The 20602-nt window shown below is 46.0% G+C and overlaps 4 protein-coding genes across 7 annotated transcripts in view; 2 read left to right on the plus strand and 2 right to left on the minus strand.

The window, feature by feature from the left end:
* LOC140119732 (uncharacterized) overlaps nt 1-2014 on the minus strand; it is a 52184-nt gene extending 50170 nt beyond the window's left edge. The window contains exon 1 of the mRNA XM_072139088.1: nt 388-2014. Coding sequence (XP_071995189.1) covers nt 388-1095 — 708 coding nt within the window. The 5' untranslated portion in view covers nt 1096-2014. The remainder of the gene's footprint in view (nt 1-387) is intronic.
* Nucleotides 1-20602, plus strand: part of LOC140119779 (uncharacterized) — a 654457-nt gene that overhangs the window by 179063 nt on the left and 454792 nt on the right. The gene's annotated exons all lie outside the window — the stretch shown is intronic.
* LOC140119822 (uncharacterized) overlaps nt 1-20602 on the plus strand; it is a 661039-nt gene that overhangs the window by 98284 nt on the left and 542153 nt on the right. The window lies entirely within an intron of this gene.
* The window catches only part of LOC140119781 (uncharacterized), a 69223-nt gene continuing 63657 nt past the window's right edge, over nt 15037-20602 (minus strand). For 3 of the 4 annotated variants that reach the window (XM_072139136.1, XM_072139138.1, XM_072139135.1), the window contains exons 2-3: nt 20337-20394; nt 15037-18880 (exon numbers count right to left, since the gene is read on the minus strand). In XM_072139136.1, coding sequence (XP_071995237.1) covers nt 16542-18880; nt 20337-20394 — 2397 coding nt within the window. In that variant the 3' untranslated portion in view covers nt 15037-16541. The remainder of the gene's footprint in view (nt 18881-20336; nt 20395-20602) is intronic. The other variant, XM_072139139.1, reaches the window with a different exon arrangement.

Raw genomic sequence — 20602 nt, forward strand, 5'->3', positions numbered from 1 at the left:
TTTTCATTTGTGTGTAAAGAGGAAAATAGAAACACTTAAAAAAGTCACATAGAAAAAATGACTTATTCTTTCATCAAAAATGTCAAAAAGACGACAGAAACAAGTCTATGTGATTAATAACATTCATAAAACACAGCAGCATAGAGCGGGACGTGGTGCACTGGAGACGTTTTGTCCCAAGGTCCCTGAAGTGGGTTTCATTGTTATATTCTTAGTCTAGGATATATATTTGGGTAACTCGCAGTGTAGCAGAAGGGACTCAGACCATCTGAGGCTCAACCTGTCACACTCACCAGTGACCACATAGACACACTCTCCTCTGAAGGTAAGTAGAAGCTCCATAACATCAATCTATAGAGGATTTACAGGAATCTCAGCTCCATCTACCTGATGATCCAGTGGGACGTTCTCCTCTGGTTCCTCTTTAATATCTAGGGAATCTCCAGGACGGGGACATCTCTCTGGTTCCTCTTTAATATCTCGGGAATCTTCAGGACTGGGACATCTCTCTGGTGCCTGTGTAATATCTCGGGAATCTCCAGGACTGGGACATCTCTCTGGTTCCTCTTTAATATCTCGGGAATCTCCAGGACTGGGACATCTCTCTGGTTCCTCTTTAATATCTCGGGAATCTTCAGGACTGGGACATCTCTCTGGTGCCTGTGTAATATCTCGGGAATCTCCAGGACTGGGACATCTCTCTGGTTCCTCTTTAATATCTTGGGAATCTCCAGGACTGGGACATCTCTCTGGTTCCTGTGTAATATCTCGGGAATCTCCAGGACTGGGACATCTCTCTGGTTCCTCTTTAATATCTCGGGGATCTTCAGGACTGGGACATCTCTCTGGTTCCTCTTTAATATCTCGGGAATCTTCAGGACTGGAACATCTCTCTGGTTCCTCTTTAATATCTCGGGAATCTCCAGGACTGGGACATCTCTCTGGTTCCTGTGTAATATCTCGGGAATCTTCAGGACTGGGACATCTGTCTGGTTCCTGTGTAATATCCCGGGAATCTCCAGGACTGGGACATCTCTCTGGTGGATTTCTCTGACTGGATCCATCTATAGGAAATATACACAGTGACTGATACATTGTCTATATGTGATGATGAGATGATGGAGGAGGTGACCTCACACCTGCTCTGTCCTCTATAATCAGGAAGGTCTCCTCTTACCTGGTGATGTGAGGGGCTGGTGGTCCTCCATCATGATGTCCTTGTACTGGTCCTTGTGTCCTTCTATATACTCCCACTCCTCCATGGAGAAATAGACAGTGACGTCCTGACACCTTATAGGAACCTGACACCCACAATGACACAGTCATCACCCAGACCCCTCCCTTGTGTTATTGTACAATGTCCCAGCATTCCCGGCAGCGCTCACCTCTCCGCTCAGCAGCTCAGTGATCCTGGAGGTAAGTTCTAGGATCTTCTGCTCATGTATCAGTGAATGAGGTGGAGGCTCGGTGATGGGGCTCTGGGTCCATCCTCCTGACACACGGGGGGTCACACACTCACCAGACGACTTCTTCACTACTGTGTAATCCTGTGTATGGGGAGACACTGATCACTACATAGATCCTAAGAATCCTTCACCTCTCCAGTCATGTCCCACTGTTATTCCTAGAGATAAGAGCCGTGTCCTGGGAGACTCTCACCTCTCCGGTTATCAAGGAGATCATCTCCAGGGTGAGCTCCAGGATCCGGGCAGATATGTAGTTGCTGTCTGTCTCCATCATACAAGTATGAAATGATCTAGTAGCCAGTATATTACATATAGTATATAGTATAATCCTATATCAGCATCTAGGTGTAATGTTTCTGACCACGTTACATCACATCCCACCTACACAGCTTCATCACCGGTCACTGCTGGGTCTCTCTCCATGTACAGAGGCCGGTGGTGCACATCAGACACCGGTAACGCACTACACATCCCGGATTACTGCAATCTAATCCGTAGTCCCTGTCCCATATCTCCCGGCCACCTCCTCTGATCACTTACCTCTTATCTCCTCCTCTCTATCCCCTAGTCATGTGACCCTGGGAGTGTGAGGTCACTGTACGGGCAGGGTGTATATGTGCATAGAGGAGGACTGGTGGATGAAGGACCTGTGATGATGTCATAGATCATGTGATCAGTGTAGGCACGCACTGGTATGAGTGAGGGGGAGGTCTCTCTGGGACACGTCACCTCCCAGATTCCTCCATCATGGAGAGTGATATAGAGGAGGATAACAGCCTCTGCCCTCGGTGTCCCTCTATAGCAGTGGTGGCGAACCTATGGCACTGGTGCCAGAGGTGGCACTCAGTGCCCTTTCTCTGGGCACCTGCACAATCACCCAAGAACAGAGCACTCAAGGCCTCTTGCAGTCCCAGGACCCTGGAAGCAACCTACAATGATAATCCAAAACTTCTTCTCCTTCTTTCTACTGTATTGGTGTCCTCAGTTGCCTTTGCAATTTAAACCTGTGACAGAGCAGGGAGTAATAATTTACTGCTTTAATTGGCACCTTGCAAAAAATACGTGGGTTTTGGTTGTAGTTTGGGCACTCGGTGTCTAAAAGGTTCACCATCACTGCTCTATAGCATCAGTGACCCCATCCCCAAACCTCTCATACAGTCTCTCTATCCAAGAAGTCACTTCTCTCCTCACTAACATCTAAAACCGCCTTCTCTCCTCTGGTGCTACTAACTACTGACCAGTTTCTAATCTCCTTTTTACCTCCGAACTCCTGAAACACCTTGTCTATTCTCTATAACCCGCCATCGATCCCTCCTCGACCCCCTACAATCTGCTCCTTATTCTCCTGGACCTCTCGGCAGAGTTTGATACTGTGGACCACCTGCTCCTCCTCAGGAGGCTTCGCTCCATTGGCCTGAAGGACACTGCATTCTCCTGGTTTTCTTCCCATCTCTCTGACCGCACTTTCAGTGTCTCTTTTTCTGGATCATTCTCTTCTCCTTTTCCTCTCAGTGTCGGGGTTCCTCAGGGCGCAGTCCTAGGTCCTCTTCTCCCTCTATACTGCTGCCATCGGACAAACCATCAGCAGATTTGGTTTCCAGTGTCGTCTCTCCGCTGATGACACCCAGCTATATACTTCTACATGTAACATCAACCCTACCTTACTGCAGAACACCAGTGACTGTCTCTCTGCTGTCTCTAACATCATGTCCTCTCTCTTCCTAAAACTTAAAGAGGACCTTTCAACCCGAATAAACTTAGTCAAGTAAGCAGCTCCCTAGCCCTTCCCCAGGTGTAGCAGTGTTAAATTGCTATCTTTATCTGAACATACCGATAAGCTAGGAAACACTGCAGTACATGGCCCTCAGAACGCCGGACCAAGCTTATGGTCATCGGTCCGAGGGGCTCCCATCTCCTTAACTTCTCCCCCCGACCGCTCCTCCCACACCATGTGCTGCCGGTGACTGACAGCAGTTACCACCTCCTCGGACCGCCCCCTCATGAATAAGCCGGACTGCTGTAAGCTTGGTCGTTCGTTCTGAGGGCCATCTACTGCATTGTTTCCTAGCTTATCGTTATGTTACAATAAAGCTCGCAATTTAACACCGCTACACCTCGGGTAGGGCTAGAGAGCTTTCATCCTAGATTATTCGGGTGACAGGTCCTCTTTAACCTTTTATCACCAACACTTGTCTTCGTGGGAAAACCCCTTTAAGCTGAAAACAAGTCCTGTGGATAGGGCCTAACTTGCTGACACCCCCACAGATTGCGAAAACGAGGGGTCCGACCGACTCTTCATCGCTCCATGAGAGTAATGGAGAAGACAGCCGCGCATAACCGTTCTGCTCCATTAATCTCTATGGAGATGACGTAGATCACCGAGTGCCTAACTTGTCTTTGTGGGAAAACCCCTTTAACCACTTACTAGTACGGCGCAAGCCGGGTCCCGGCGCGTGGAGAGGGCATGTATAAAAATATTATAAAACCTATACAAATTTGGTATCCCCATGATTGCACCAACCCAAAGAATAAAGTAGACCTGTCATTTGGGGCGCACAGCGAAAGCCGTAAAAACCAAGCCCACAGGAAAACAATGCGAATGCGTTTTTTCATCATCATTTTCACTGCATTTGGAATTTTTTTTCCCGCTTCCCAGTACACGGCATGGAATATTTAATATCATCGCTATGAAGTGCAATTTGTTACGCAGAAAATAAGCCCTCACACAGCCCTGTACATGGAAAAATAAAAAAGTTATAGATTTTTTGAAGGTGGTGAGTGAAAAATGAAAGTCGAGCAGCAATTTTGCTTTGTAATGCCTAAATTTCTGAAACTCCCCCAAAACTGCAGCTCTTTAACTATTAAAAAAAACATAGAATGTTTGTTAACCCTTTAACCCCTTAGTGACCAAGCTCTTTTGTGCCTTGATGACCACGGCCTATTTATGAAGACCAGCCGGTGTCACTTTATCCAGTAATAACTTTAGAGGCTTTTTCTTACCCAAGTGTTTCTGAGTTTGTTTTTAGTGACATTTTAGGGCACATTTACTACGTGCAGTTTGCGTCCTGGATGTGCAGGGTGCGGAGGATTATTGAATACTGGTGCAGGCTCTTCATGGATCTGGCGCCCCTGCACTGCTCAGGAAGCCGCATCATCATTATTTTTTGGTTCACCTTTATCATAGAGCGTGCGACACAATTCTGTCCAGTCCCAGTAATAAATGTGCCGCGCGGTCCCACTCTGCACCGCAACGTCCCTGTAGTTGTGTAGTTGTAGAATTTTGTGGTGCGACAGACACAATGCACCCCAGCACTCTCTCTCTTTACTCTCTCTCTCTCTGTCTGTCTCTCTCTGTGTCTGTCTCTCTGTGTCTGTCTCTCTCTCTGTCTCCCTGTCTGTCCCTGTCTCTGTCTGTGTCTCTCTCTGTCTGTCTCTCTGTCTCTCTCTGTGTCTGTCTCTCTGTCTCTCTCTGTCTGTCTCTCTCACATTCTCAAGAAAATTGTAGATTAAATTCTTTTAGGGACCATTGGAAGTTCTGTTACTAGAAACCCCCCACATATCCCCCTTTCTATTAACTTCACCCCTCAAACTATTCAAAACAGCAGGAAACTTGTTAACCCTTTATGTATTTTACAGAAATTCAAACAAAATGAAGGTTTGATTTGGAATTTACTAATATTTATCATTAATACATCCATTTAGCCGCAACATTTACCCACATAAACTGAATAAAAGTAAAAAATGCATCTAGGAATATATTGTGCAGTGTCTTCCGAGTAAGAGGACCCCCCACATGTGGATGTAACCCGCTGTCTGGGCACATGGCGGACGCCCCACATGTAGATGTAACCCGCTGTCAGGGCACATGGCGGACCCCCCCCACATGTGGATGTAACCCGCTGTCTGGGCACATGGCGGACCCTCTACATGTGGATGTAACCCGCTGTCTGGGCACATGGCGGACCCCCCACATGTGGATGTAACCCGCTGTCAGGGCACATGGGGGACGCCCCACATATGGATGTAACCTGCTAGTGGGACACCAAAATAGAGTCGAAGAGACAACATGGCTGCTCTTGAAATAAGGTTACATGAACTGTCTTTTATTATTTCAACTATGGATGGAGCCAAATCTACAAAGCGTATCCTCATCTAACAATCTGTTAAGTTTGGCATATTCTGGGATGCGTCCATCTCCTGGGGTGCGTCCATCTCCTGGGGTGCGTCCATCTCCTGGGATGCGTCCATCTCCTGGGATGCGTCCATCTCCTGGGATACGTCCATCTTCTGGGATGCGTCTATCTCATGGGTTGCGTCCATCTCCTGGGATACGTCCATCTCCTGGGATGCGTCTATCTCCTGGGACGCGTCCATCTACTGGGATGTGTCTATCTCCTGGGATGCGTCCATCTACTGGGATGTGTCTATCTCCTGGGATGCGTCTATCTCCTGGGATGCGTCTATCTCCTGGGATGCGTCTATCTCCTGGGATGCGTCTATCTCCTGGGATGCGTCTATCTCCTGGGATGCGTCTATCTCATGGGGCGCGTCTATCTCCTGGGTTGCGTCTATCTCCTAGGACGCGTCCATCTCCTGGGACGCGTCTATCTCCTGGGACGCGTCCATCTACTGGGATGTGTCTATCTCCTGGGATGCGTCTATCTCCTGGGACGCGTCCATCTACTGGGATGTGTCTATCTCCTGGGATGCGTCTATCTCCTGGGATGCGTCTATCTCCTGGGACGCGTCTATCTCCTGGGACGCGTCTATCTCCTGGGTTGCGTCCATCTCCTGGGACGCGTCCATCTCCTGGGACGTGTCCATCTCCTGGGGTGCATCTATCTCCTGGGGCGCGTCCATCTCCTGGGGTGCGTCTATCTCCTGGGGCGCGTCCATCTCCTGGTGCGCGTCCATCTCCTGGGGCGCTTCCATCTCCTGGGGCGCGTCCATCTCCTGGGGCGCGTCCATCTCCTGGGATGTGTCCATCTCCTGGGGTGCATCTATCTCCTGGGGCGCGTCCATCTCCTGGAGCGCTTCCATCTCCTGGGGCGTGTCCATCTCCTTGGATGCGTCTATCTCCTGGGATACGTCCATCTCCTGGAATGCGTCCATCTCCTGGGATACGTCCATCTCCTGGGATGCGTCTATCTCCTGGAACGCGTCCATCTCCTGGGACGCGTCCATCTCCTGGGATGCGTCCATGTCCTGGGATGCGTCCATCACCAAAATAGAGTCGAAGAGACAACATGGCTGCTCTTGAAATAAGGTTACATGAACTGTCTTTTATTATTTCAACTATGGATGGAGCCAAATCTACAAAGCGTATCCTCATGTAACAATCTGTTAAGTTTGGCATATTCTGGGATACGTCCATCTCCTGGGATGTGTCCATCTCCTGGGGCGCGTCCATCTCCTGGAATGCGTCCATCTCCTGGGATGTGTCCATCTCCTGGGGCGCATATATCTCCTGGGGCGCGTCCATCTCCTGGGGCGCGTCCATCTCCTGGGGTGCTAACCCAGTGGAAATTGGCCACTTTCATGGGAAACTCTACCATTAGGAGGATGATGAGAAACACATAGTTTGCTGACACAGACATAGGGTATAAAACCTCGGGACTGTCACCTAGAGGTAGATTTGAAAGAATTGAGAGCGAGCTATTGGGTGCCCGTAGGACGCTTTGGGAACAAACCTGATGATACTTGTCTTTCTACTGCTTGGTGATAATCCGTGAAGACCCCGACCTGCCGGAAGGTCATCAGGGATGATGGACAGAGTTGTAAGTTGATAAGCCCGTGAAGATTTTGTGTGCCGGAGCTCATCAATGACAGCTGACAGTGCTGTGAGTATAATCTTTTGATATTTAACTCTTTATATACGTTTGTATTGCATGAAATCCAAAGAACTTGTCACTCTTTGTAATACTCCTCCTCACATGGTGTGGCCCCTATTCTCTATCCCCCAAATATTGTGGCCTCCTGTCCTCCAGCCTCCTCCTGTATCTCCTGTCCTCCAGCCTCCTCCTGTATCTCCTGTCCTCCAGCCTCCTCCTGTAGCCTCCTGTCCTCCAGCCTCCTCTTGTAGCCCCCTGTCCTCCAGCCTCCTCCTGTAGCGCCCTGTCCTCCAGCCTCCTCCTGTCCTCCTCTTGTAGCCCCCTGTCCTCCAGCCTCCTCTTGTAGCCCCCTGTCCTCCAGCCTCCTCTTATAGCCCCCTGTCCTCCAGCCTCCTCCTGTAGCGCCCTGTCCTCCAGCCTCCTCCTGTAGCCCCCTGTCCTCCAGCCTCCCCCTGTAGCCACCTGTCCTCCAGCTTCCTCCTGTAGCCCCTGTCCTCCAGCCTCCTCCTGTAGCCTCCTGTCCTCCAGCCTCCTCCTACAGCGCCCTGTCCTCCAGCCTCCTCTTGTCCTCCAGCCTCCTCCTCCTGTGGCCTCCTCTTGCATTCCTCTGACCTCTATCCTTCTCTTCCTATGACCGCTTGGGTGTTTATTAAAATTAAAAAAAACTCTGTTACTTACCTGCAGACAAAATATGATGTGGTTGCTGCATAATTTCTTCAGCTAAGAGTGTGATGTCACTGAGGGGCGGGACAACGATAGTGACAATGCACATGCGTTCTTGTGGGCTCAGTTTTTACGACTTTCACTCTGCGCTCCAAATAACACGTCCGGTGATACCGGATTTATATAGGTTTTATTGCATTTTAATACATTTTCAAAAATTAAACAAATGTATACGATAAAGGAAAAAAACATTTTTCCATCTTCTGACGCTAATAACCTTTTCATACTTTGGTGCACGGAGCTGGGGGAGGGGTCATTTTTTTTGCGAAATGAGTCAATGTCTTCATTGTTACCATTTTGAGGTCTGTGCAACATTTTGATCACATTTCATTTTTATGTCATGTAAAAAGGTGTAAAAGTCGCGTTTCGGACATTTGGGCGCCATTTCCCGTCTTGGAGGTCACCACCGGTTATAACTGTTTTTATATTTTGATAGATCGGCCATTTTGGGACGCGGCGATACCGGATGTGTCTGCGATTTCTACTGTTTATTATGTTTTATATCAGTTCTAGGGAAAGGGGGGGATTTGAACTTTTAATATTTTATTAATTTTTTACATTTTTTTAACTTTTTTTTTTTTACCTATTTCTTAGACCCTCTAGGGTACATTAACCCTACATAGTCAGATCATTCCTACCGTATACTGCAATACCACTGTATCGCAGTATATGGCATTTCTGCACAGTATACGTTACAATTAGCCACTGGCTTATTGTAACGGATATGCAGAAGCCATTCAGCCTCGGGTCAGATGAAGACCCAAGGCTGTCATAGCAACCGATCATTCAGGGAAGCGATGATCGATGGTAACATGGCGGCGCCCGTGCTTTCAGTGCTGTCGGTGACTCTGCCGGCAGCAAAGAAGAGGTTAACACCCTCGATCGCTGCAAACACTGACTGCGATATGCAGTAAAGCCCATCTCTGTGTGAAGAGGGCCCAGCCTCTACAGTACAGCAGTATATGGGGATTTTACTCCTCATACATTACACTGTGTTGATAGCACATTGTAATGCATGAGTTAACCCGAAGTAGACTCGGGTCTTCGTGAGACCCGATGCTACCATGGCGACGGATCGCAGCTCCTCGATGACGTCACGGGGAGCGGCGATCCTCGAAAAGAAGCTTTGCCAGCACCGATCGCGGGTGTTACCGGCAAGCCTTTGCTGCAATATGCAGCAAAGACTTACCGGCTATGGAGAGGGCTCAGCGCGTGAGCCCTCTCCATGCACCCGTGGCCGACCCGTGACGTGCTATTACGTCACAGGTCGTGAACGGGTTAATGTGGACCTGTAGGGGCTTATTTGTTTTTTGCCACATGAAATGCACTTTTCTGGTACATCATTTTGGAGCCTCTATAGCTAATTGATAAGATTTTATTAACTATTTGTTGGTGGAGAAAATGAAAATCATCAATTTTTGGTAAGATTTTTTTTCCATTGCGTCCCCCATGACGGCCCCACTTGGAGGGTGACCCCTTGACCTCTGTAGGGACAGGCAGCAGAGAAGTTAAACACCCACCCCCTGCATCTACACTCCAGTGTCTTCTTGTCCCTACACGGGGCAGGGAATAGAGAAATCTCTCCTCCGGTCCTTCCATCCAATTGGGACGCGATTGTGTGGCGCGAGGATTCTCCTCTTAACCCTCTGGTCCAGGAGAGCGATCGGTTCAGATGACTCTTCCTTTGTCGGCATTTCAGGCCGGGAGTCCGGCTCTGTCCGCGACCCCATGAGGTTAACGACACCTGGACTTTAACAAAATGGCGGCGACGCTCCCTAGCGTCCCCTTCCTAGGGGATTCCTATGGGCGGCTCTGGACCAAATGGAGATGGGTCCTCAGAACTAACGGAATCTCCTCCACACCATTCCTGATCAAGAATAGAACTCGCGAGGGTTGCCCCCTTTCTCCACTCCTGCACATTACGGTTATGGGACACCTGGCTGTAGCCCTGCGTGGGAATCCCAGTCTGCATGGGCTCTAAACAATACAAGGCCACCATCTATCTTCCTCCCTATCGCTTCTACTGTTTGCCCAACAGACCTGCTTCCTATCGCTCCTGCCATTTTATCAACAGACCCGCTGTTATTGCTCCAGCTGTTTGACCAACAGACTCGCTGTCTATTGTTCCTGCTGTTTGACCAACAGACCGCTGCTTACTGCTCTTGCTGTTTGACCAACAGACCCGCTGCTTATTGCTCCTGCTGTCTGACCAACAGCCCCGTTGCTTATTGCTCCTGCTGTTTCTGACCATCAGTCCGCTGATTACTGCTCCTGCTGTTTGACCAACAGACCCGCTGCCTATTGTCCTACTGTCTGACCAACAGTCCCGCTGCTGCTGTTTGACCAACAGACCTGCTACCGGATTCTATATTGATGCAGAACTCTATATTGATGCAGAACTCTATACTGATGCAGAACTCTATATTGACGCAGAACCTTATATTGATGCAGGACTCTATATCGACGCAGGACTCTACATTGAATTTGGATGTACCGGAATGGCAATCTGGAGACGCATGGTGCCCTGATGGAAAGCGCGTAGCCTTGGACTCTGGATACGGCAGTAAAGGTAAGAGCCCTTGGAGAGACCAGTACCTGGGGGGCAATGGTGGTTGCCCGAATGTCTTGGCTAATTGGGGGGTTAGGGATGATCCTGGTTTTCGGGATGTAACCTCCCCCTGTATGGGGCCTGTCGGCTATCAGTATGAGGTCCCTCGGTTCTCAAATGGGAGTGCTCAGGACAGGAAATGTTCGGGTAGCTGCCACTGGATTAAAACCGAGATGGACTATACTATGGCCAGTGATGGGATCCCAAAGGGGTCAGACTGGGTACCGCTAGCTCCTAAATGGGTATATGGTAAAAACTCCGATTATGGGTCTCTGCCTTGTCTGGCCAGGTCCGAGGATTACGGTTTGGTGCATGAACCTAGTTGTGAAGAAACTCTAAAGTGGCTAGGGTACAGCCGATCTGCATCCATATTGTCACCCTCTGAAGATGTTAGGGGGATTAATTGTATTAACATCAGTAACCTTGAGCAGTGTAAGGTTGGGCATAACATTAAGGTCTGTAATCGTGCTGATGGGATAGAACCTGTAGTGAGAAGTATAAACGGGTTGGATAAGGGGAACTCAAGAATTGTGTGGTCAAGATACATGTTAATTGTTATTAAGAAAGGAATTCCAAAGGGTTGTCTCAGAAGACCATGGGTACCGAAAGAAGTGATGAGACCGTATAGGGGTTGTAAGGGTGGAAGAAAGTGTAAAATATCAAAGAGAGGGATGAAACCATTTATTCCCTCCATACTGACAGGGAACGTCCGGTCCATCGTGAATAAAATTGATGAGCTGCAAAGCCTAGTTATGTATAAAAAGTCCATCTCCAACTGCTGTTTGCTGTGTTTTTCAGAGACATGGCTGCACGAAAATATCACTGATGCATCGGTGTCCCTGCCAGGGTTTAGTCTTTTTAGGCTGGACAGGTCTGGGCTAAGTGGTAAAGGCCGGGGTGGGGGTGTAATGGTATATACCAACGATTCCTGGTGTCCAAAGGGACAGGTAACGATTCGTGGTCAGCATTGTTGTAAGGACATTGAGATTTTGGTAGTAGCAATTCGACCTATATATCTACCAAGGGAATTTACAGTAGTTGTGGTGATTGTCACATATATCCCCCCTTCTGCAAATAGAGAAACTGCGGGTGACACTCTGCAAGCGGTGGCTGGAGATATGCAAACTAGGTACCCGGATGGTTTGATAATCGTCACGGGTGACTTTAATCACGTGGACGGGAAAAAACTATTTCCAAAGTTCTGGCAATATGTCACCAACCCAACCAGAGGAGAGAATGTCCTGGATTTGTTGTTGGTCAATGTTAAAGATGCTTATCGTCCAGTTACTCTGCCCCCGTTAGGAAGATCTGACCATAATTTAACCCTGTTATACCCCAAGTACTACTCGGTGAGACACAGTAAACCGATTAGTTCTTTCCAGGTCAATGTGTGGTCTGAGGAAGTGGAGTGTGAATTACAGTCATGCTTTTTGACAACAGATTGGGACCTGTTCCTTAGTGAGTCTGAAGGGGACATTAACATGTGTGTGGACACGGTGACTGATTACATTAACTTCTGTGTAGGTTCTATAGTGCCAGTTAAGACTATTAGGAAATACCCTAATTCTAAACCATGGGTTACTAAAGAGCTTCAAGTTCTGCTGAAGCAGAAACATAAAGCATTCCAGGTAAAGGATGGGGACCTGTATAGGGACTCACTGAAGCAGGTTAAAGTTATGATTCGGGAATGTAAAAATAGATATAAAGAGAAACTGGAAGGCAAATTGGCTGCCAACCAGGTCAGCGAGGTCTGGAAGGGTATGAAATTAATAACAGGGATGCAAGCAAAGACGGGTGGTTTTTCAGGGGATAGAGATAATGCAGATGCCTTGAACTCCTTTTTTAATCGGTTTAGTACAGGGGAAGGGAACCCATGTTCCGATTGTGATGGGGACATTGACGAAGATGATGATGGATTGGGAAGTAGGGCCAATAATGATGTTGGTCTTTCAATTCTGGCAGAGGATGTAATAGGTGAATTAAAGAAATTAAAGGTTAGAAAGTCGTCAGGTCCGGACTGTGTAAGCGCGAAGATCCTTCGAATGTGCTCTGGGGAACTTGGTCCTGTTTTCTGTGAACTGTTTAATCGTAGTATTTCAGCTGCTGTGGTTCCTACGTTATGGAAGACGTCGTGTATTATTCCGGTACAAAAGGTCAGGGCTCCGAGAGAACCAAATGACTACCGCCCGATAGCGTTAACACCAATAATTATGAAGGTTTTTGAGCGTTTTATTTTGAGACATCTTGCTGAAGTAGTTGAACCGTATCTTGACCCTCTACAATTTGCATACCAACCACGTCTGGGTGTGGAGGATGCGATTCTTTATATGCTTCACAGGGTATACATGCATTTGGACGAGCCGGGGTCTGAGATCAGGATAATGTTTTTCGACTTTGGGAGTGCTTTTAATAGGATTATCCCGAAACGTTTATGTCAGAAATTGGGTAAAATGGGGGTTGGTTCTGGCCTAATTCAGTGGATCTTTAATTATCTGATATTAAGACCGCAGAAGGTGAAAATTGGAAACACGGTGTCGGATGTGGCTGTGAGTAACATTGGAGCCCCACAGGGGACTGTTCTTGCCCCGTTTCTATTCACCATCTACACTGCAGATTTTAAAAAAAATAGAAGTGAGTGTTTCCTGCAGAAATATTCGGATGACACTGCGATAATAGGGTGTATAAAAGAGGGAGATTTGTCTGAGTACTGGTCGACCATTGACCTGTTCTCGGAATGGTGCGACACAAATGGCTTGGAATTGAATCTATCTAAGACCAAGGAAATGGTAATTAGTTTCCGAAAAGAACGTGATACTGATGGTGAACCTACAAAGATTAGGGGTGTCGCAGTGGAACGCGTCACAAACTATAAGTATCTGGGCGTCTATCTGGATGATAAGTTATTGTGGCATATAAATTCAGAGAAATTGTATAAAAAGGCGTCCGGGAGACTGTACTTTTTAAGATCGCTCAGGTCCTTTGATGTGGGCCGTAGGATGTTGTTGTCCTTTTATCAGTCTGTAATTGGAAGTGTCTTATTCTATGCGGTGGTATGTTGGGGAAATAATGCTCGTACGACTGACTTAAACAAATTTAAGAAACTGATTAGGAAGGTGAACTCAATTGTTGGCACTAAGATAGAGGATTGGGAGTCAGTCTTGTGTGCGCTTGTGCTCTCTAAATTTAAGTCCATTGTATGTGATGAGAAAAACCCATTACATAACACACTGATGGGTCAACGTAGCACATTTAGTGACCGGTTTCTGCATATGAAATGTAGAACGAATCGTTTTAAAAATTCCTTTATACCGAGGGCAATTGTACTAGTTAACATGGGCAAGAAATTAATATCTGTAACCATTGTGTTTTTCTCCTTTTTAACTTTTTATTGACTCTTTTATAATAATTGTTATTATTTATATGTATATGTACGTTGTATCTTACTGTTTTGTATATATGTGTAATTGTGATCATGGATGGAGGTGTTGCTGTTGTCGTTGTGACAAAGTCAATTTCCCCTATGGGGACAATAAAGCATTCTATTCTATTCTATTCTATCTATGCAGACGTCCTGCTCTTGTATGTGTCACAGTCTCGGGTCTCCTTTCCATCTATCTTATTGGAATTTACTCGATTTGGCCTCCTCAGTAAATTTAAAGTTAATTTGTCCAAATCAGAGGCCCTAAACGTTTCCCTCCCCAAGGTGGAGGCATCCCACTTGGCGTCCCAATTCCCCTACAAATGGCAGAAATCACATATTTGCTACTTAGGGTTAGATATCCCGGCAGAACTCTTTCCGACTTTCCAACCTTAACTACAAGACTCTTCTAGACTGTACAATAAGGGACCTGGCCAGATACCATAATAGCAACCACTCATGGATGGGAGGATTAACGTTCTCAAAATGGATGTAATTCCCCGATTCCTATACCTATACCCAACACTACCGATCCGCCACCGGGGCTCCTTCTTCACTGGCCTTCGCTCAGTCTTCCGGAGATTCGCATGGGGAGGTGGGACAAGTCGGATCAGCTATGCTACTCTGGCCGGACCTAAATCTGCAGTGGGGTGGGCCTCCCAGACCCTAAACTATATCACTGAGATACCGTGCTCACCATACGCCGAACTGACTGGTATTATCACAATGTATCCAAACAGTGGGTGTCCTGAGAGACAGATCTTACCCATCCCTACCTTCAGACTATCCCGTGGCTGCAGCCGGCTCAACGACCTGAGGGGTTCACACATTCTCTCTTACCGCGACTCCCTGGTCAGACTGAAGGGCCTCTTACCCCGTTATTTAACAACCCCCAGGATGGGGAGGAGATCCCTATGCTGGGAGATAGAAGCAGTTCAAAAAAGGCAAAATCACCACTATAAATATCTTTCATTAAAAATGTTTTGCTTTATATATTTCTTTCAAAAAATCCATTTACAAGAATACATCATATGGAAAAATACATGATATTCGTCATTCCCTTCTGAGGATATACCTCTTGATAGTGTCCTTTGTTATTCAATACGGGTTGTATCAACACAATTCCCTTAGAGTTTCACTGTACCGTGGCTTGTAGAGATGGTTCACAGGTAGTTTTAGCACAAGGTAAGTTTCATTCCATCAGTCACTTCTTCATGATTTCTTGCGACGTTTCGGAGGTCACGCCTCCTTCCTCAGACATGGAGGACACATAAGTATACTTCTATATACATTGTTCATTTATCTATAAATACAAAAATTCACAAAAATCTTGGCTGCAAAAAAATTTCACAATAAACATTAAAAAATTAATATGAAGAAAAAGACTTTTTGTACGGAGAAAGATCTTCCTGTTTAGAAGAAGACATTCCCTCACACAAATAAAAGGAGGCGGATGCATTATTTTAATTCAAAGAAATATATTAAAAAGTTTCAAATTTATAAATCCAGTGGACTTCTCGTTGGAGTCGGCGTCTTTTCATACTCTCTTTATCTTAGCTTCTACCTCTTCTAAAATAGTCCATTTTAGTTCTGATACATTGGGGGTCATTTACTAAGGGCCCGATTCGCGTTTTCCCGACGTGTTACACAAATATTTCTGAATTTGCGCCAATTTTCCCTGGGATTTTGGCGCACGCGATTGGATTGTGATGCTTCGGTGCTGGCATGCACGCGACGGAAATCAGGGGGCGTGGCCGAACGAAAACCCGACGGATTCGAAAAAACAAGAAACTTGTTGGGAATACCAGTTATAAGCTGCCCTCACTTCCCATGAAGTTACATGAAGCTTTGTGCTGTGTGAACACTAAGGCTTCACAGCTTCCCTGTGGTGTAGATAGTGTCTGGGGAGCAGAAGGCGGGGGAGGGGCTGCAGAGAAGGGAGATTGCTACTCAAGATGTGTCATACAGAAAGAGACATAGAAAGTTCTGCCGAATCACATACTAGAATGGAGGAGATAAGGGAAATCTACCTCACTATTCTTTACAGGAGACTTATGCATCCACTTATCTGCACAGACGCAAGGCTCTCCTGCTAGCTACACACAGAGAGCATCATGTGACCTCCGCCTCCCTCCAGAGTGAGCAGGGAGCAACCCCTTTCCCTTCCAGCAAACAAAAACCATCTAGTTTCTTGTGTGATTACTCTACGGTCTTTCAAAGATAAGCAGCACCGATAGTGAGAAGGATGGAAAAGAAACGGCAGAACATCGGTAACGAAGGTATAAGGTAAAGCTGCTCCACATCACAGGAAGAGCTACTGATGTGTGCAAAAATGGTTTTATTAGAGTTTGCGCTTTAAGATTTCATTTACAAAGAAGACGTTTACACATAAAAATGGGTTTTCCTTTCGAGCTTTCAAGGGATCTTCTTCATATCGGAAACATGTCCTACATTCTGAAATCTTCTTCTCCCCGGGTGATTTATCTGATGAATCATCAGGCTTTCTCTTCTGGTGACATCTTACATGAAAATGGCTTCTCCCCTGTGTGAGTTTTCAAATGTGCCGTAAGACCGCTTTTATATGGAAAACGTTTCCCGCATTCTGAACATGAAAATGGCTTCTCCCCTGTGTGAGTTCTCTGATGTTTAACAAGTACTGATCTGCAGCTGAACCATTTACCACATTCTGAACATGAAATCTGACTCTCCCCTGTGTGAGACCTCTGATGTTTAACAAGTAGTGATCTGCAGCTGAACGATTTAGCACATTCTGAACAGGAAAATGGCTTCTCCGTTGTGTGAGTTTTCGAATGTGCTGCAAGACTGCCTTTTTGTGTAAAACATTTCCCACATACTGAACATGAAAACGGCTTCACCCCTGTGTGAATTCTCTGATGTAGAACAAGTTGTGATTTGAAGTTGAAACATTTCCCGCATTCTGAACATGAAAACGGCTTCTCCCCTGTGTGAGTTCTCTGATGTAGAAAAAGTTCTGATTTGAAGTAGAAAAATTTCCCGCATTCTGAACATGAAAATGGCTTCTCCCCTGTGTGAATTCTCCTATGTTGAACAAGTTGTGATTTGAAGTTGAAACATTTCCCACATTCTGAACATGAAAATGGCTTCTCCCCTGTGTGAATTCTCTGATGTTGAACAAGTTGTGATTTGAATATGAAACATTTCCCGCATTCTGAACATGGAAATGGCTTCTCCCCTATATGAGACCACTGATGTTCAACAAGTAGTGATCTGCTGCTGAAGCATTTACCACATTCTGAACATGAAAATGGCTTCTCCCCCGTGTGAGATTTCGAATGTGCCGTAAGACCGCTATTCTGTGTAAAACATTTCCCGCATACTGAACATGAAAACGGCTTCTCCCCTGTGTGAGTTCTCTGATGTTGATCAAGTTCTGATTTGAAGTTGAAACATTTACCACATTCTGAACATGAAATTGGCTTCTCCCCTGTGTGAGTTCTCTGATGTTTAACAAGTAGTGATCTGCCGCTGAAGCATTTACCACATTCTGAACATGAAAATGGCTGCTCCTCTGTGTGAGACTTTGAATGTGCCGTAAGACCGCTATTCTGTGTAAAACATTTCCCGCATACTGAACATGAAAACGGCTTCTCCCCTGTGTGAGTTCTCTGATGTTGAACAAGTTCTGATTTGAAGTTGAAACATTTACCACATTCTGAACATGTAATTGGCTTCTCCCCTGTGTGAATTCTCTGATGTACAACAAGTTGTGATTTGCGACTGAAACATTTCCCGCATTCTGAACATGAAATTGGCTTCTCCCCTGTGTGAATTCTCTGATGTAGAACAAGTTGTGATTTGTGACTGAAACATTTACCACATTGTAAACATGAAAACGGCTTCTCCCCTGTGTGAGTTCTCTGATGTTGAACAAGTTTTGACTTGCAGGGGAAACATTTCCCACATTCTGAACATGGAAATGGCTTCTCACTTGTGTGAACCTTCTGATGTTCAACAAGTTTTGACTTCTGGATGAAACATTTCCCACATTCTGAACATTGAAAAGGCTTCTCCCCTGTGTGAGTTTTCAAATGTTCCGTAAGAACGCCTTTCTGTCTAAAACATTTCCCGCATTCTGAACATGAAAACGGCTTCTCCCCCGTGTGAGACCTCTGATGTTCAACAAGTTTTGATTTGAAGTTGAAGCATTTACCGCATTCTGAACATGAAAACGGCTTCTCCCCTGTGTGAGTTCTCTGATGTTGAACAAGTTGTGATTTGCGACTGAAACATTTACCACATTGTAAACATGAAAACGGTTTCTCCCCTGTGTGAATTCTCTGATGTTGAACAAGTTTTGACTTGCAGGGGAAACATTTCCCACATTCTGAACATGGAAATGGCTTCTCCCTTGTGTGAACCTTCTGATGTTCAACAAGTATTGACTTCTGGATGAAACATTTCCCACATTTTGAACATTGAAAAGGCGTCTCCCTTGTGTGAGTTTTCATATGTTCCGTAAGACCTCTTTTATATGGAAAACGTTTCCCGCATTCTGAACATGAAAACGGCTTCTCCCCTGTGTGAGTTCTCTGATGTTCAACAAGTTTTGATTTAAAGTTGAAGCATTTACCGCATTCTGAACATGAAAACGGCTTCTCCCCTGTGTGAGTTCTCTGATGTCGAACAAGCTTTGACTTGCAGGGGAAACATTTCCCACATTCTGAACAAGAAAAGGGCGTTTCCCTTGTAAGAAACTTTTCATGTTGTCCTGTTTTGCCAACTTCTGATTCCTTGTCGTCCACTTCATGGCAGGAAGATGAAGGAAGAGGTGGATGGACACTATTCATCTGGTCTTCACCCGAAAAGAAACAACAATACAAAATAATGTATATCTGTACAACAGACGTGTATCAGCGTACAGCCGACAGATCAGAGGCCGGTATAGACATATGTACTACGTCATGTGACTGATGACTGATCACGTGACCATTAGACCCATCAAACCTCCAAAACTACAGGTCCAGCCATGATGGTAACACGATCAGGGGCAGATGACACCTTGGTCCTTGGTTTCTTTCCAGAATGTTTGAAAGGAAATCTACCACGAGAAATCTACTTATGGAAAGATTCCTCATGGTAGTGTCCCTGTCCGGGCAGCAGCTGCATTCGATTTTTCCCTAATTCTTGGATCATCTGCTGCCGGAATAAAGTTTAATCCTCAAATATGCAAATTAATTTCAAAGGCTACTGGGGTCGTGGAGTAGGCTCAGACAGCTCAGGGGTGAAGGCTACTCCGCACCCCCAGCAGCCACTACAGACCCGGCCCTACAGACGAATGAAAGCTACTGCGCAAGCCCTCACGCAGCAGATGTGTCACCGGCAGTGGAGCAGGAGCTACTGCGCTTGTGCAGAGCAATGGCTGCTGAAGATGCGCTAGAAGAAGGGGCTGCAGTGTGTAAAGACGGGTTTGTAGTGTCTACAAAGTCTGAGGCTACTCCACACCCCAGTAGCCTCTAAAATTAATCCGTATATTTGAGGATTAAACTTACTATCAGCAGCAGCTGCATCCAAGAATTGGTGAAAAAAGGAATGCGGCTGCGGCCCGGATGGGGAATATTTCCAAAAGTCGATTCCTTATGGTAAATTTCCTTTAACAAGTGGAAGTAAATAATGGAATATTTTATATATTCAAGTTGATAACCTGGTCCCTTCACCACCCCAGTGCAAAATTATTTCCCTGTCATCTCCTCACTACCCAACAATCCAAAATGTCCAAGATACGTTCTACTTTGTTAGAGAACTCCATGCTGAGGACCAGATCTGGCAGAAAATAATCTCCAGGTCCTACTTATCACTTGATAACTTATCTACATCTCCACCATTACAGGAGTTGGACACTTTTCAATAAATCTCTCCTGTGAGCCTCAGCCTTTCCCTGTTCTGAGCACGGTGCACCCTGCATATATACACAGCTTCAGTCTCTGCTCCTGGTTGTCCATGTGACGTCACGCCCTCTCTATAACAGTCCATCCGTAATAACAGAGACAGCAAGAGGGAGGGAGCAGGATGAGTTATTCCTGCTGCTACAGCTCCACCTATTCTGCAGAGTATAAAAAAAGCATAGAGGTTCTGGAAACAGGACAAAAGTAAGTAGCAGGACTGCTGAATCAATCAATGAACATTCAGGGATTATCTACAAGGCAGTAAAGACAATTTATGTAAAATAGTAGCTAATCCCTTTAAGATGTAACCTCCTCCTGCAATGTATAAGGGAAGAATAACCCACAAGATACATGAAAGGCTCTTACCCTCCTCTGTCACTGATGAGGGGATTTCCTCTCCGCTCCTCCTTCCACCAGAAGTTTCCTGTAAAAGATAAGGTAAGTGCCAATGTGTCGTAGAGGTAGAAGGGTCTCCTCCAGTTATGATTAGACAGGATCAATATCATTATCCAGGATCCAGAATCCCTACACATTAACATAAAGATTTTTGGAATTTTGCTGAATAAAATGATTTTAGTTGATCCTGAGGGACATCACTGCTTTCATAATAAAACACCTTCATTTTCATTTGT

This window comes from Engystomops pustulosus, chromosome 2, assembly GCF_040894005.1.
Source record: "Engystomops pustulosus chromosome 2, aEngPut4.maternal, whole genome shotgun sequence".
Classification (NCBI taxonomy): domain Eukaryota; kingdom Metazoa; phylum Chordata; class Amphibia; order Anura; family Leptodactylidae; genus Engystomops; species Engystomops pustulosus.